The sequence below is a fragment of the Mustela nivalis genome (assembly GCF_964662115.1).
Source record: "Mustela nivalis genome assembly, chromosome: 5".
Lineage (NCBI taxonomy): Eukaryota > Metazoa > Chordata > Mammalia > Carnivora > Mustelidae > Mustela > Mustela nivalis.
Genome location: NC_139024.1, coordinates 144,880,365 through 144,895,831, shown reverse-complemented (window position 1 = coordinate 144,895,831; position 15,467 = coordinate 144,880,365). Strand labels below are relative to the sequence as shown.

The following is a 15,467-nucleotide window of genomic DNA, read 5'->3' as shown; positions in this document are numbered from 1 at the left end:
CTTTGCTCTCCAGTACATTCCTGGCTTTTAACTTGTTTTCATTTGTTCAATATTCTGGAAATGGAGGCTCATAGTCCAAGTGAGCTAAGGAAGGTGTCAGCTGAGATGGCAGAACTGTTTCCCAAAGCCATTAATCAGATGAAAGTGATTCTTGGATTATATTTTCTGTTATTTTTACTAATGTTAAAAATTAATTTGGGAGGAAACTTTGAAAATAGAAAAATCTTCTATTTTATATTAAACTCTGTGTGTGTGTGTAAATGAAAGCAAAATTCCTTTGGTTTATTAGCAAAGGAAATATGCATGGAAAATGTGTCTTGCCTTTTTTTTTTTTTTTTTTTTTTTTTTTTTAATGGTAAGAGTCTTGTTTAATACCTGTTTTAGTCTTCTGTGTGGCAGATTTATTTTCCTTAGTGTTGTAAACAGTATTTTAATGTAGAAATCATGTGGTGTAATTATTGGGAATTTAAATGTACATTTGAGAGTTTTACTTTTGTGCTATCATCTATTGTACTATTATTCTTGCTTTTCTTTTCATAATCTTAGTGAATAGCTCTAGTACAGAGGAACCTTACTTTTCATTGTAAATATACTGGAACTTTCTCTTTAGGCTGGGATAAACATTCATATGGTTATCATGGGGATGATGGACATTCATTTTGTTCTTCTGGAACGGGACAACCTTATGGACCAACTTTTACGACTGGTGATGTCATTGGCTGTTGTGTTAACCTTATCAACAATACCTGCTTCTACACCAAGAATGGACATAGTTTAGGTACTAAGATAATGTATTGCATGTAAAGTAATCAAATACTGTGATTATTGTACTTATAGCATAGTAGTCACACTTATGTAGTCCTCGATTGTAAGTACATGCCTCTGGATGTTATTTCTTTGTTCTTTCCAGGTGGAAGTTGAGGAAATGGTAAAAATTTACATTCTCTGAACGCCACGTTGTATCACATATATGGGAGTAACTATGAAAATATTCCTTAGTTCCCATATTTATTCTGGTAATAGAAATGCTAAGTCTTTTCTGCTTTGAGTAAGACACTAATCACTTCATAGTATGACTGAATTCTCTAAGTAACAGGTACTAAGAAGAAAAGGCTGTCAGTTTTTAGTGTAGTATGGGGTAATCATGAAGGAAAGTCTTGATACTATCAACCAAAGGAAAGGCATTTGACCCACTAAAGGGCAGGCCTGCCCTTTAGTGATGACTAAAGGGTGATGACTACAAGTTCTGCAGAAAGGAGCAGAATTAAAACCATAACAGCAAAACTTCCAAGGATAAAAGACAGATGGTAAATAAAAAAATAAATTAATGAAAACATAAAGAGGCATAGCCATCCCAAAACTAGTAGAAAATCAGGCTTTTTGGTTGTGTATGCACCCATAGTGTTTCATATTGAGAACTGTGTGTGGTGGTTATATTCCCTTAGAAGTTTTTTTGTTTTTGTTTTTATACAGAAACTATGAAGGATAGCAAGACTGATGCTTTAAAAGTAAAATGGTTTCACATTACTAGAGAAGTGCTTGATTCAAAGCAAACTACTTCTGATGAAGTAAAGCAAAAGGAAGCAAAAACTAGCCTCGGAAGGCAGAAATTTCATTGTGCTCATAAATTGTATTTAAAAATTAGACTGCAAATAGTGTCCTTAGGCATATAATAGATATTCTTTAATATAACACAAAAACTGTTGTGTCTTTCATTTCAGAGTAGAAAATTCTAGATTTCTGGCTGCATTGGTAATAGCTGTCATATTCCTGACTTAAAATTAGTGTCTTCACTTTTATATGCAGCTTAAGTCTTTTCGTTCTGAATATTAATACTGATTTTGAAGTCCTGTCTTATCAACAGAAAGGTTGTCCCAAGTCCACACAGGAGTGTTGCTTCGGGACACCAGGAGATGTGTGGATTTGTGATTTGATTGCTATGGCTGGCCCCTTTCCAGATGATGTATCCTCTAGTTGATTCTTTCTTACTGTCCTGGCTCTGACTCTTCACAGCATTTAACCCAAGGTGGTCTTAGTTGCCTTGCTTGCTTAAGGTATTTGATCTTAAATTAAACTGCAGAAATCTGCTTTTAGGTATGACCTTTGATTCCAAAATGCAAAAGAAGGCATATTTTTAAACCAAAAATTAGTCTTTTTACTGTTTTTTAAAACTTTATTCCAGAGAAGGAATTTTGTTTTGGGAAATAGAAAGATCATAGGTGATGTGATTTTATTTGATTCTTGTTAGATTTTTCACAAACATTAATATTGAGATTTTCTCTTGAATAAGAAATCTATTTAAAATGTGAGATATTTCTTAAGAAAAGGGTACTTCATGATAAAATCACGTTCTAATTTTAAGTAAATTTTTGAGACATTTGTCAGTATTCATTTATAAATTTCATGTTTATTAAGAGCCGTTAATATGGGTTCTTTAGTTGCCTGGGTTTGTCTCCTGGCTTAGGCCATGTGACCTTATGCAGATTAATATTTCTGTGCCTCAGTTTGTAAGTAGGACCACTGTAATACCTGCCTTTTTTTGGTTGGTAAAGTAGACTGAAGTGATGCATGCAAAGTTCTTAGGTGACTGCCTGGCACATAGTGAGTACTCATTCCGTGTTGTTAGCCAGTCTGGGCTAGATGCTGGGGATGCAGTGGTAAAAAGTCACTCCTTTAGAACAGAGGTCAGCCCGCCACAGCTCATGATCCAGATTGGTCTCCAAGTCAAGTTTCTTGGGAACAGAGCTGCCCCCCATTCCTTTGTGCGATGTATACAGTGCTTTTCTGTCCAGTGGCAGGACTGAGTGCTTGTGACGGAGACCGTAGAGCCTGGAGAGTGAAAGATTTACTCTCTGGGTCTTCATGGAAGTATGCTTCCCTCTGGTCCAGTTTCTAGCATCTAGAAGATAAAAATATTATTTACATACTGTTGTACTTCCCAGAGTGGGTCATTTCTACCCAAAAGCTGATACATCTTTAGTTTCTTTTTCATGGAGGTGTTAAAAATATATATTTACTGATCATAGAAATAGAACTGGAAAGGTTTTTATTTGAGAAAATAGTTAAAGGAGAGACAGTTCAGTATCTAGGTTAATTTAATTGGAAGTTTTTTTACTTTGTTTTATTGAAAATCATCAATTGAAGATCACTTTTTGAAAAGCCTTTTGACATATCAGAAAATTATAAATATAAAAAATTGTCTTCCAGGTAAAATTTAAATCTGACTTACTAAAGTAGCATCTTTTTGTGGTCTGAATGTGTACAGGTTGTGGTAGCCATTTCAAAAATGTTAATCTCTGGAATTGAGTTGGGTTTTTCATTAGAATTTATGGTAAAGACTGAGGATTTCAGTAATTATTCAGTAATTATTAACAAAAAGGAATTTTGGCTAAAACTGTAAAAGTAGACCATCTTTGCTATAGGAGATATCTTTGAGGAAAATAACTTCTTAGGCTGCTAAATTATGATTAAGGTACTAAGATACAGTTGGTAATATTTTATTAAAATACTGTATGTTGTTTCCTGTATCCTTTTTAGTTTTCTGAGAATTTTAGAATAAATTTTCATATTTGGCCTATGGTCACTTTGCTTTCTATTTATTAATGAAGCTAAAAGTAATCTGTTTATGGGAAGCTTAGGTGACCACAAGTTTTGCTTTCCTTTTGACAAGCCAACATGAATTTACTAGTTTTTAAAAGTCATAAAGGTGGGACTTGACTACAAACCCGGTTTTTACACATTTATTAAAAACCATATAGTAGAGAGGCTTAGTCAGTTTGTCTTTTAATTTTGTTACTTTATTTTTTTTAAATATTTTTAAAGGTTTATTTATTTATTTATTTGACAGAGATCACAAGTAGGTAGAGAGGCAGGCAGAGAGAGAGGGGGAGGCAGGCTCCCCGCCGAGCAGAGAGCCCGATGCGGGGCTCGATCCCAGGATCCCAAGATCATGACCTGAGCCGAAAGCAGGGGCCTTAACCCACTGAGCCACCCAGGCACCCCAGTTTTGTTACTTTAATAGAGTCAAATAGTTGTGTTTTCTGATGGTGTACAGCACAATAACAGAGCCATAAAATTTCACGTGGGAAGAGGCCTTAAAAGATAATTCAGTGGAAATGCCCTCAGTTTTTAGATGGTGGTCCACATAGGAAAGGTAGTGGTGTTGATGTGGGGTTTTTTTTTAGGTTTAATGTGTGTTTAGACTGGAAGAATTGAGAGTAAGTGACTATCTCCTGTTTTTCTAGAGCTCAGTCTTTTTAAGCATATGAATGAGATCCTACAGAAATACTTGGTGTATTTATTATTTTATATTCAGTGAAGTAATGTATTTAAATATTAGAAGAGAGATTATTAAATCATCAGTTTGGGATGCCAGTAGACTCACTCCTCTGACTTGTATCTGAACATGACTGTGGTGAAATTTCTGTCAGAGGACATTCATGAGAAATTCTCAGCTGTGTAACCCTTGATCCCTTGAATGAGGAATTGAGTTTTTTCGCAGAATAGTCAAGTTATTTAAGAATGTACTTTCATGCGGAAAAACTTCTTTTTAAGAAACAAAAGTACTGTATTTTGCATCGTTCAGTTTTTTTCCCTTGGTAACAAAAAATTCTCTTCTTTCCCTTTCCCCCAGAATTACTTAAAAGCTAAATGTAGGTGAGGAAGATTGAGTGGTAAGGCTCAATAAAGCAGCGTGGGTTTTGGTCAAAAATCAAATGTGACTGTTTTGCAACCAGTTTTCTTATAAGGTTCTTGACATAGCTTAGAAGATCTGAAACCAAAGTCCTGGAGGCAGGCGCAGTACTCCAGAAATAACACTGCGGTGTGACTAACAAGGATGTTGATCTTGAAGGGAGATAGAACATTCTCTCTCAGACCTCTGTTGGTGTTACTGAGAAAAAGACTGGTCTCACTATTTAATTCTAGGTTTTGAATTTTTTCCTTTCCTTCCTTTGCCATTCCTTCCCTTGTTTTCAGTTTAAATTCAGCTTGTCACTATCGTCTGCCTTTGAAAAACCGTGTCTAATGCCACTTTTTTGGTTTTTGTTTTGTTTGTGTTTTAGGTATTGCTTTCACCGACCTACCGGTAAGACATACTTTCTTTTAAAAGCTGTTTTGTATTTTTAATTAAAAAAAGCGTAAAGAAACTGGTATTAAACGTGTTTGGAATTCTGTCTCACTGATATTTATCAAGTTTATATGCGATGCATAGACCAGAGAGCCTTTCCCCAGGCGCCAGGTGCCCTGGCACAAGGGAACTGTGTAACTAAACAAATAAATCAGAATTGGTTACTTAAAATACACCTTGTACTGTCACTGTCACTGCGTTCAGTTGAAATGTGTTTCTTTGGTATCGCTGAACAGTTCAGCAAGTGACTGTGCCACGGATGCTGTGACCGTGCTCCAGACCAGGTGAAGGGCTCCGTCCTCTTGACGTATTCAGTCTGGGGACTAGGAGTAAACAGGACGTTAAGGACAAATAAACTATGACATTTTAAAGCGTGGTAGGTACCTTTTAAAGAAAGAGCAAGAGAGTGGGGAGTACCAAAGACAGAACGTGGACTATAGGGTTCACTCTCCTTTGCCAAGGTGTGCAAGGGGGCACTGGAGCAGAGGCCGGGAACAGAGTGAGGGAGTCAGCAGAATAGGTAGATGGAGCAAGAATGGCCCGGGCAGAGAAGCAGGTAGAGGAGCTGACTAAGTAAGGGCCCCACAGAGGGGACGAAGACAAGAGTGCGCTAGATGAGGCCAGGATCGAGGTGGGGCAGGGTGAGCGAGCTCATGGACACCTGGAGGGCCACTGCAAGTACTTGGGCATTTACTCCGCCCTAAATGCAGACACTGCAGTCTCCATTCCCATGGCGTAGCTTCAGTTTTAAAGGGTCGCTGACAGCTCTTTGAAAAGTAGACTGGGACAGGGATTTAGGGCAGAAGCAGGCAGACCTGGGAAGAGGCTCTTGCAGAAATTCAAGCAGCAGGTGATGGTGACTCACATCGTTAGAGATTTGAGGGCTTTGACTGTGGATACCTTATTTACCCACGCGAAGACTGCCCATCGTAACACACATCATATGTAACACTGATGGGGAAAGACCTAACAAACTAGGATAGGATGCTTTGTTATCACTTAAAATTGTTATTTTGTATTCACTGAATGATCTCTTAGGGTATTTAAATATAGATTTAAAAAAAAATTATTTATTTATTTGACAGAGAGAGAGAGAGAGAGAGAGAGAGAGGTCACAAGTAGGCAGAGAGGCAGGCTCCCCGCCGAGCAGAGAGCCCAGATGCGGAGCTCAATCCCAAGACTCTGAGATCATGACCAGAGCTGAAGGCAGACCCTTAACCCACTGAGCCACCCAGGCACCCTTAAATACAGGTTTTTAATGTATAGATTTTAATCAGTATCACTTGTTAAACACCTGAAAATAATGAATTAAGGAATGTAGATTGGCTAAGGTATTCCCCAAACTTCATATTTAGAATCCAGTCTTTTAAACCACTTTTTTAGAGTTGATGTCTGTGGTTTTCTACTTGATGCTGACATCTGTGCCATCAAGAACATTTCCTGAGAGCTCTCCGTTATGTCTCTCGCATTTTCTCCCAAGCTTCCGATTGCATTGTGCAGGCTCTGATGCTGCCCATTTTCAGTATTACCAGAAGGCACTACAACAACCAGGACTCTGGTATTTCTTTCTTAGTTCGTCTGTGCATATCTTGTTGACTAAAATGTCTCTGAGGTAGCAGTTATCCAGCTGTTCCACCAGGAAAAAAAATGAGTGAAGTTCCAGAATTTTCGGAGAGCCACTCCTGTGCATGCAGGAACAGCTGCCTGTGTACAGATGTAAGGTGCCACTGTTTATAAACACATTTCAGTTTCCGAGATGTTTTGAGAAGGGTGACAGGAGAATCAGAGGCAGAGGATAGTCATCCTATCTATAAGTTACTAATGTTCCTGAAGAAAATTCTAGGGGAAGAAAAAACAGAAGAAATAGAAGTTATAATAGAGAACAATTTTGCTAAGCCAAGGAAAATTCGGAGTCTAAAATCAACATGCTCACTAGGAAGTATTATTTGATAAGCAGTATGGGAACCAGTGTTTATCTTTTTGAAAAAGTTTGTAATCTTAGGATTTTGTCTTATATTTATGCCAAAGTAAGTTTCAGGTAAATTAAAGAGTTAAATTTAAAAATAAAAATAAGTATGTTTGGAAAATACCCCAACTGAGAGCCAAGAGGATTTTCTGATGAATTGGATGTGAAAAATACGAGAGAAAATAGGACCTTGAGATTCTTGGCCTGGGGGAGGGAAAGAATGGTGATGCCGCTTACTGATGCAGAGAGGGCTGTATATAGGCAGAGCAGGTTTAAGGTTGGGGGGTGGATCTGGAGATCAGTTTTGGATAAGTTTTTAGGTTTTTTTTTTTTTTTAAGATTTTATGTATTTATTTGACAGAGATCATAAGTAGGCAGAGAGGTAGGCAAAGAGAGGAGTGGGAGGCAGGCTCCCTGCTGAGCAGAGAACCTGATGCGGGGTTCGATCCCAGGACCCTGAGACCATGACCTGAGCCGAAGGCAGAGGCTTTAACCCACTGAGCCACCCAGGTGCCCCTGGTTTTGGATAAGTTAAATGGAGTTCCCAAGTATACAGTTGGCCATGTAAGCCTATAATTCAAGAGAGTGATCTGGGCTGGAGACAGAATTTGGGGAATCCTTAGCATTTCTGTTTAATGTATGAGACCAGGTGACATCCACAGGGAAGTGTGTGTAGGCAGAGAAGAGGGGCATGCATGTTTGGGAAAAGAGAAGGAACCAGCAAAGGGAGATTGAGAAGGAGCCTATGGTGAGGTCGGAGGAAGACTTAGAAGGGGGTGTGTCCTCAAAGTCAAGTGAAGAAAGCCTCTCTAGAAGCAAGGTGAAATCACCTGTGTGAGATGTTCCTGTGATACCACGTGTATGCTAAGAACTGAGAATTAATTACGGATTTAGCAGAGAGGAGGATGCTGGTGACCTTGACACAGAGTTTCAGCAGACTGAGTGATGGAGGAATCCTCATGGAAAGAGTTTACTAGCGAATAGGAGGAGGGAAATCACCAAGTAGGGACAGGTTTGTGGAGGATTTCGACCGAATAGGGAAGAAGCAAGTGGCATGTGGTGGCTGGTGGCAGATGTGGAGGCAAATGAAGATTTTTTAATTTACCAGGATGTTTATTTGCCCATGAGAATGATTCCAGTAGCAAGCAGATGAGTCAATATAAAGGGAGGAGAAATAACGCAGTCCTCACACCACTTACTGGACGCACGGGGCTGCAGTCACGTGCTTAGGAAGGGGGGACTGTGGGTGTGGCCAGTTGGAGGTGCAGGTGGGGTGTGTGTGACTCAGATCTCTCCAGGGGCTGCGGGGCGGGCGACATTCGGTTCCATTTGCAGTTGGCAGAAGGGCTCACCTGGGTGGGTGTTTGGTGTTTTTTTTTTTTTACCCCTTTTGTGGCCTTAAGCAAGTAAAACCAACCTGTTGGAGCAAGCAGTTGTTCGATGAGCTTCTGTTCCTCACTTGTACAAGTGGTGATAATTTGGAAAAGGCTAAGTGGGTTGTAGACATGTTGACTATTTTTGTGTTGTCTTCTGATTATTTTTGTCCCATTTGAGAGTCACTAGTCCTGTTTTTTGCCTTGTCTATAATTAATCAGTGAGGATACTCAGCTTTGTAGCACCAGTGGGTAAAATGGTTACGGTGGTTGTTGCAAGGTTGTCTTTTGTTTTGTTTTTTATACAGTGGTTCTGTTTTATTTTGTGACTCAGATCTTCTGGGACTCCCACGTGCAGCACAGCATTCTGCTACTTAAAAAGGAAAAAAAAAGCTAGTCTTTCCCTTAAGTGTCCCACCAAAGAAGTGTCTGTATGTTCTGTACCTGTGATGCCTCACTAGCGGGTCGTAGCATTACATCCTGGCAGGGTATTTACAGAACAAAAGTTGATCTAGATGGTTGCACTCATCATGGAACCTACAGTGTTTAAACGCCTTTGAAAACCTGGTATCTTTTTCAAAATGATCTTTCTTCACCAGTTTCGGGAAGTGTCCCTCTGTAAACTCACTCATTTTGGGATTAGGTCAATTCCTTTTGTTACAGAAGCTGCTCTCATCTAAAATGATGCTGCATTCCAGATCTTGCTGCAGATTTGAAATCTACTTTCCATAGATACATTATTTGCTTTCATTTTCACTAGAAAACATCTTCAAAACAGAACAAAACTATACTATTGAGGATATGATTTTGTGTATCTTTAGCTTTTGAATATTTTTAGGATCTGTATTTTTCATAGGTTAATAGAAATTAGGAGATCTTTTTAAATTCTCTTCATAGAGGCTTAAGTTATTCTCATTTTTGTGTAATTCTACACAAGAAGGGGTGATTTTTTTTTCTTTAATTTATAAAGTTTCCTGGAAAACATTATTTTACATAAATCCACAGCCTGGATTCATGCTATATCATAGAAGAACCTTGAAAGCATTATGCTGAGATGAAAGAAGGCAGTCACGAAAGACCACATATTCTATAATTCCGTTGATATGAAATGTCCAGAATAGGCTGATCTGTATTGTCAGAAAGTGGTTGTCGGGGGTTATGGGATGGTGGGCAGGAGCGGACTGCTAGGTGCGTGGTTACTTTTTGGAATGATGGAAATGTTGTAAAATTAAATTGTGATGATTGCACATCTCGGTGATTATTCTGGTTGGGTTTTTTTTTTTTTTTTTTTTAAGATTTTATTTATTTATTTATTTACTTGTCAGAGAGAGAGAGTGCAAGCGCACAAGCGGGCAGAGTGGCAGGCAGAGGTGGAGAGAGAAGCAGGCTCCCTGCCAAGCAAGGAGCCTGATGCAGGACTCGATCCCAGTCCTGGGATCATGACCTGAGCCGAAGGCAGCGACTTAACCGACTGAGCCACTCAGGCGCCCCTATTTGTTCTGTTTTTAGAAATCTATAGTCTAGCTAGTAAAAAAAGTCTTTTACATTATTTTTTAAATGTGTGGTCCAGCCAGTTAGGAGGTAATTCTTTTCTCTCTAGTTCTTCAGGTTTAAAGTTGAGTAAGTAGTATAAAAATACACTTACTTTTCATTGACCCCAGCTAGCTTTACCACGCCCAGTTTCTTATTGAGTTTTCCTGATTCCAGAAGTTATATATAGTGTTAAGTATTGAAATACTGATAATAAATGTTTATAAATACAGAAATGTACAAAAGAGAAGTTTCTCATAATCCCAGCCTGTTTAGATGGCTCTGTTGACTTGAGTGTAGATCTTTCCAGGTCTGTTTTTAAACTTGTATTAACCAGTCTGTCTATTACTTAAATGTTTACAGAAAAGGTAGAGTCATAGTTTATGTAGTCTCTAGCTTGCTTTCTTCATTTAGTAATATAATAGGACATCTTTCTCTGTCAGTATACAGATTTTTTACTCTTATTTTTTATAGTATCTTATTGTATGATGCACTACCGCAACTTCTGAGATGCACATCGTTCCTATTTTGACATGAAATGGGGGTGCATCTTAGGCCCTCTGGCCTGTCAGATTTAGTAGGCAGTGTGTTTTCTTCAACGTAAAATGATGGTATATCTTAGTAGAGTCTGAGTTTCAGTGAGTTTGGTGGGTAATACCACCTGTGAGTGGACATTCTTTTTAATATTTTGCCATAAAAATAATGCTGCAGTTGGTATATCTTTGCACATTGTTTTTCTGTTGGATTTCATTCTTACACATGAAATTGTTTTGTCAGTTTTAATAGACTTGGCCAAATTTCTTTCTTGAAATATTATCAGTTTACATTTCTGTGTATAGTGGCTGAGAGGGCTTATTGTCTCAACCTTCAGTCAACATTGGGTATTTTCAGTCTTTTAAATCTTAATCTAATGTGCAAAAAACCACTCTTCTTGTTTTGATTTGTATTTTAGGAAATTGAATGAGGTTAAGTGTCTCTTCATATTTTCATTGTCATTTTATATTTCTTCTGCAAATTGCCTGTATACCCATCACCACTTAAAAAAAAATTTGAGTTGGCTTGTTAATCTTTGTCCAATTGTGAAAATATTGTTTGCACTGAGAATGTTGATCTTTTCTCATATGTGCAACAGGGTTTTTGCTATAAAGTCCGTTTGTCTTGACATTTATGGCATGTTTTGTCACAGGAACGTTTTACACTTTTTTAATGGCACAATTTTTTCACTGTTCCTGAATGTCGATTATCTTTTATAGTGTTATGATTATGTTCTTGAATTTGTTGGGAAAATTTAGATTAGCAAACAAAACATCTTTTTTAAAGATTTTATTTATTAGGGAGAGAGAGAGCACAGAGAGGGAGGAAGGAGGCTTGCTGCTGAGCAGAGTACGAACAGAGGGCTCCATCCCAGGACCCTGAGAGATCAGAGCCGAAGGCAGACACTCAGCTGACGGAGCCACCCAGGCGCCCCAGACAAACAAAATATTTCTAAAGCATCTTTGGGCAATGCTGAATATCAGAATTATAAATTCTGCTTAACAAAAAGGATTGCCTTGCATTCGGTGTTATCTTTATTAAGAAGCTTTGGCCTTCTATACTTTTGTTTTAAAGTATGTCTTAATTTTGTAATGGAGTTTAATGGAAAGAATACTGTGCTAGAAATGGTGAGGCTTCCATTAATTGCTTTATGTCTGTCATGAAGAAGTTGTGTTTTTTTCGGCGCCTGGGTGGCTCAGTTGGTTAGGCTCGGGTTTTGATCCCAGCGTCCGGGAATCGAGCCCCACATCTGGCTCCTTGCTCCAGGGGAGGCCTGCTTCTCTCTCTCCCACTTCCCCTGCCTGTATTCCCTCTCTCACTGTCTCTCCTTGCCAAACAGATGGATAAAATCTTTAAAAAAGAAGAAGAAGAAGGTAAAAGAAGGTTGTGTGCTTTTGGATAAATCCCTCCCACTCTTTAGGTCTGTTTTCTCGGTGGTGGAATGAGAAAGTCTCGCGCTTGTTTCCAGCTCAAATTGTAAGAACTTGCTAGTTTTGTTGATTAAGAATCAGTACATCTGCGTACACTGCATTACCATTTCTTTCCCAAATCCACTGTGGTTCTGTTTCTCAGTATTTTGACACAGTATTCCTTTTGTTTCTGATTCTGGTGGCTTGAGTGATCAGTTGTTTCTAAATACATCTCTTAGCTTTTTGCTGTGAATTCTGAGCATCTTACAGTTATATCCAAATTATCCCCTCTCAGTCTCTACCTGATTTTGTACTGAAAATATTTGTAAGAACCATTATAGCAAAGAAATAAGGTGTAAATACAGTGAGTGGTGATTGAAGTAGGATTTGGAGTTTGTAGGAAGGAAAACTAAACTTCGATCTGGTGTCCGATAAATCTGTGTTCCAGTCTAGACCCAGGGCAAGTTCATGACCCCCAGTCCTCAATTTCTTTATCTCTATAATGCAAACAGTGATTATTTCCCAGGATTATGTTGATGCTTAAGCCCTGCTGTTCAGTAGACATTCAGTAGCTCATGCCCACTTTGGGTATAACAAATAGTAATAGAGCCAAAAGACTTTGCGTATTTTTTGTGTACTTGAAGGTGTTAAACTTGATTGTCTAGCCTCAAAATCTTGGAGTATATCTGGATGCATTCCTCTGTGAAACTGAATATTTAAATTCTTTTCAACTCCAAAAATATGTGCATTTGTCATTTGTTTTTATAAGGAGAACCCCCACTCTCAGTGGCACTGTGTTTTGCTTAGAATTACATTCTACCACTGCCTCTTCCTAATGGCGTGCCAGATGTACAGAGGAATGGAGTTAGGAAACTTAAAAGTAGTGTGTGCCCAGTTAGGATTGTACTTCTGGGGTAACTGGTCCTCACATGCCATTTCTAGACATGCATCATACATATATATAGAAAGATAGGCCTGAGTTATGTGTTTAGATTTTAATCTTTGTAACTATTATATGACCTGTTCTGAAGAGCAAGATTTGTGTTTTTGTTCATTATAGGTAGGTGTAATACCACACAGCCTCTGAATAAACAAAATAAGTGGCTTAGGTTGTTTCATATTTTTTCTTGATAAACACAGCATAGGAAGTGGTGTTTTTCATCCAGCCTGTAATCTATTTTTAGATTACAGAATATTCTAGATTCTGTAAAAATTGGAATTTTTAGATTACAGAATTACCAAGTACAAATGATCACTTGTATTTGGATGATTTCCTTTTAATTGTATTTAGATCATTTTTCTTTCTCTATTGGTTTCGACTGCAGTTTTAAATTACTCTAGAAGTAAATTGTATTCTGTTATTTTAAAAATAGCATTCGTGAAAGAATGAATATGTCTTTAATATAAAAAGGATAGATAGATGCTAGTGGAATGTGTTGTCTTACAGCCAAATTTATATCCTACCGTGGGGCTCCAAACACCAGGAGAAGTCGTCGATGCCAATTTTGGGCAGCATCCTTTCGTCTTTGACATAGAAGACTACATGCGAGAGTGGAGAACCAAAATACAGGCACAGATAGACCGGTTTCCTATTGGAGATCGGGAAGGCGAATGGCAAACCATGATACAAAAGTAAGTGAAGAAATTTGAATGGATGTTATTATTCTAAAATATATTTCTTATAAAACATTCTTTTAGCATAAAAGAATATTTACTGAAGCTTTTAAATCTAATTTATATCCTAATAATCTTAGTGTATCATTGATTATACTTAGATCTCTGGAAAAAGTAATTTACTCTTCTTAAAAATTATTTCTTGTATATCCTAATAATTTTAATATATTGATTATCTTTTAATCGCTATGAAAAGCAGTTCACGCTACTTAAACAATTAAAAAATCATTTTATATTTGGTGGCACACATACAAAATTATATTTTAGTCTGACATACGAATTTAGTGGAGGAAATAAAGTGACACTAGATCGCTTAGGTTGATTGATTTGCTATCCTTAGTAATTGGAGTTAATGCTTTCCATAGGTCAGTTGATTCTCTTGAAATAGTGCCGATGCAAAAGATAAATTCAGGAAGATAATTTTAGATTGTATAATTCAGGAGCTGTGGGTTTTTGGGTATGAACTTGGCTGTGTTCAGCTGTAGTTCAGATATGGATGAGGATAAAGAAATACTACACAGTAAGAATAAGCATCAAAATAATGGTGTAGTTAATGTATTGGAATACAGACTTGGTATGAACATTTTGTATTTCAAGATTTGACTCATTTTTTTTTTCCAGTGAATCGTTTACTCTTTTAGAAGTAATATCAACTATTTTTGCTTATTAGGATCCCTGTCCCGTTTTTGCTAAATCTGTTTATTATTTTTCATGTAGATTCAGGGAGGTTATAGTTGGGCCCTATTCTAAATCGGAAAATCTGACCAGAAGCCTCCAATTGAAGGAGTTTTAAAAAATCTTACTAATTATGTAATTTACTTTTACGTGTTATTATTAGACATTTAAGAGGCAGCAAAAGAAATAAGATCAAAGAGTTAGGAATATGGAGTGAGGATTCCTAAAAGTAGGATAAATACTTCACAGATTCCATAATAACAGTGGTACAGAATCAGTTGGGTAGCAGCAGAGCAAGCAGTGGGTGTCCATAAAGGTATACCCTAAAATGAACAACCTTTATCTCAACCCATTCCTTATGAAAAAGTAGAATTTCATTGGATTGGAAGTCAGGAAAATATAAGTCCTGTGACAGTCAACTTTATAAACTATACCTTTGCCAGAAGGCTGGAGAGGACTCCTGGCTGTCCTAGCACTAAATGGTAACTCTTAATAAAGCTTGAAATAGTACAGACTTAAACAGTAAGTAAGTACCAGTAACTGTAAGTAGTCATTTCCACTGCTGTTGTCTCACCCAAGAAAAGAGCAGAGACTTCCAGAGAGCGGTAGTCTGACTGTTCGTCTTAAATATCTGTGTAATTGCTTTGAACAGTTGTACATTTAAAGACATAACAAAAGTTTTTGTCTGTGTCTTTTGGAGGCGATAATGATTGGAAGATACGATGATGATTCTGAAAACATGCTTCTTCCCAGGAGCGATTATCTGGTAGTGCACAACCTGTGCACTGGTATTTTTTGCCTGCACAGTTGACAGGAGAGCAAAGTCCGGCTGACAGTCATTTTAAAAGTTATTACCATGAGTTAGAGCTCGGATAAGTTGCTCTCCCAGGGTCACATCCCTTTCGTGCTTTAAAAATGGTCACTGCTGAGCATCACAGCAGGGCAGTAGTAGAAGAAACATCATTTCTCTTCATTCTGTAGCCAGAGTCCAGTACCTTCTCCCATCCCCACCCCATTCTTTATAAAATTGACTCTCACCATGTCCTCCTAGGAAGTCCATTTTTAAAAAGCTCTTCCCTACCCTTTTAAACCTAATTTGACCAGTTAGATGAAATAAAATGAAAAATCTGTTTCTTGGAGATTTCCCCCTCTACCCCCTCTGCCCCCTCTCTCCTGAG

At 37.8% G+C, this 15,467-nt stretch overlaps 1 protein-coding gene across 2 annotated transcripts in view; it reads left to right on the top strand.

Moving 5' to 3' along the window:
- RANBP9 (RAN binding protein 9) overlaps positions 1 to 15,467 on the top strand; it is an 87,980-nt gene that overhangs the window by 49,675 nt on the left and 22,838 nt on the right. For both annotated transcript variants that reach the window (XM_082730195.1, XM_082730194.1), the window contains exons 4-6: positions 611 to 778; positions 5,064 to 5,086; positions 13,388 to 13,572. In XM_082730195.1, coding sequence (XP_082586321.1) covers positions 611 to 778; positions 5,064 to 5,086; positions 13,388 to 13,572 — 376 coding nt within the window. The remainder of the gene's footprint in view (positions 1 to 610; positions 779 to 5,063; positions 5,087 to 13,387; positions 13,573 to 15,467) is intronic.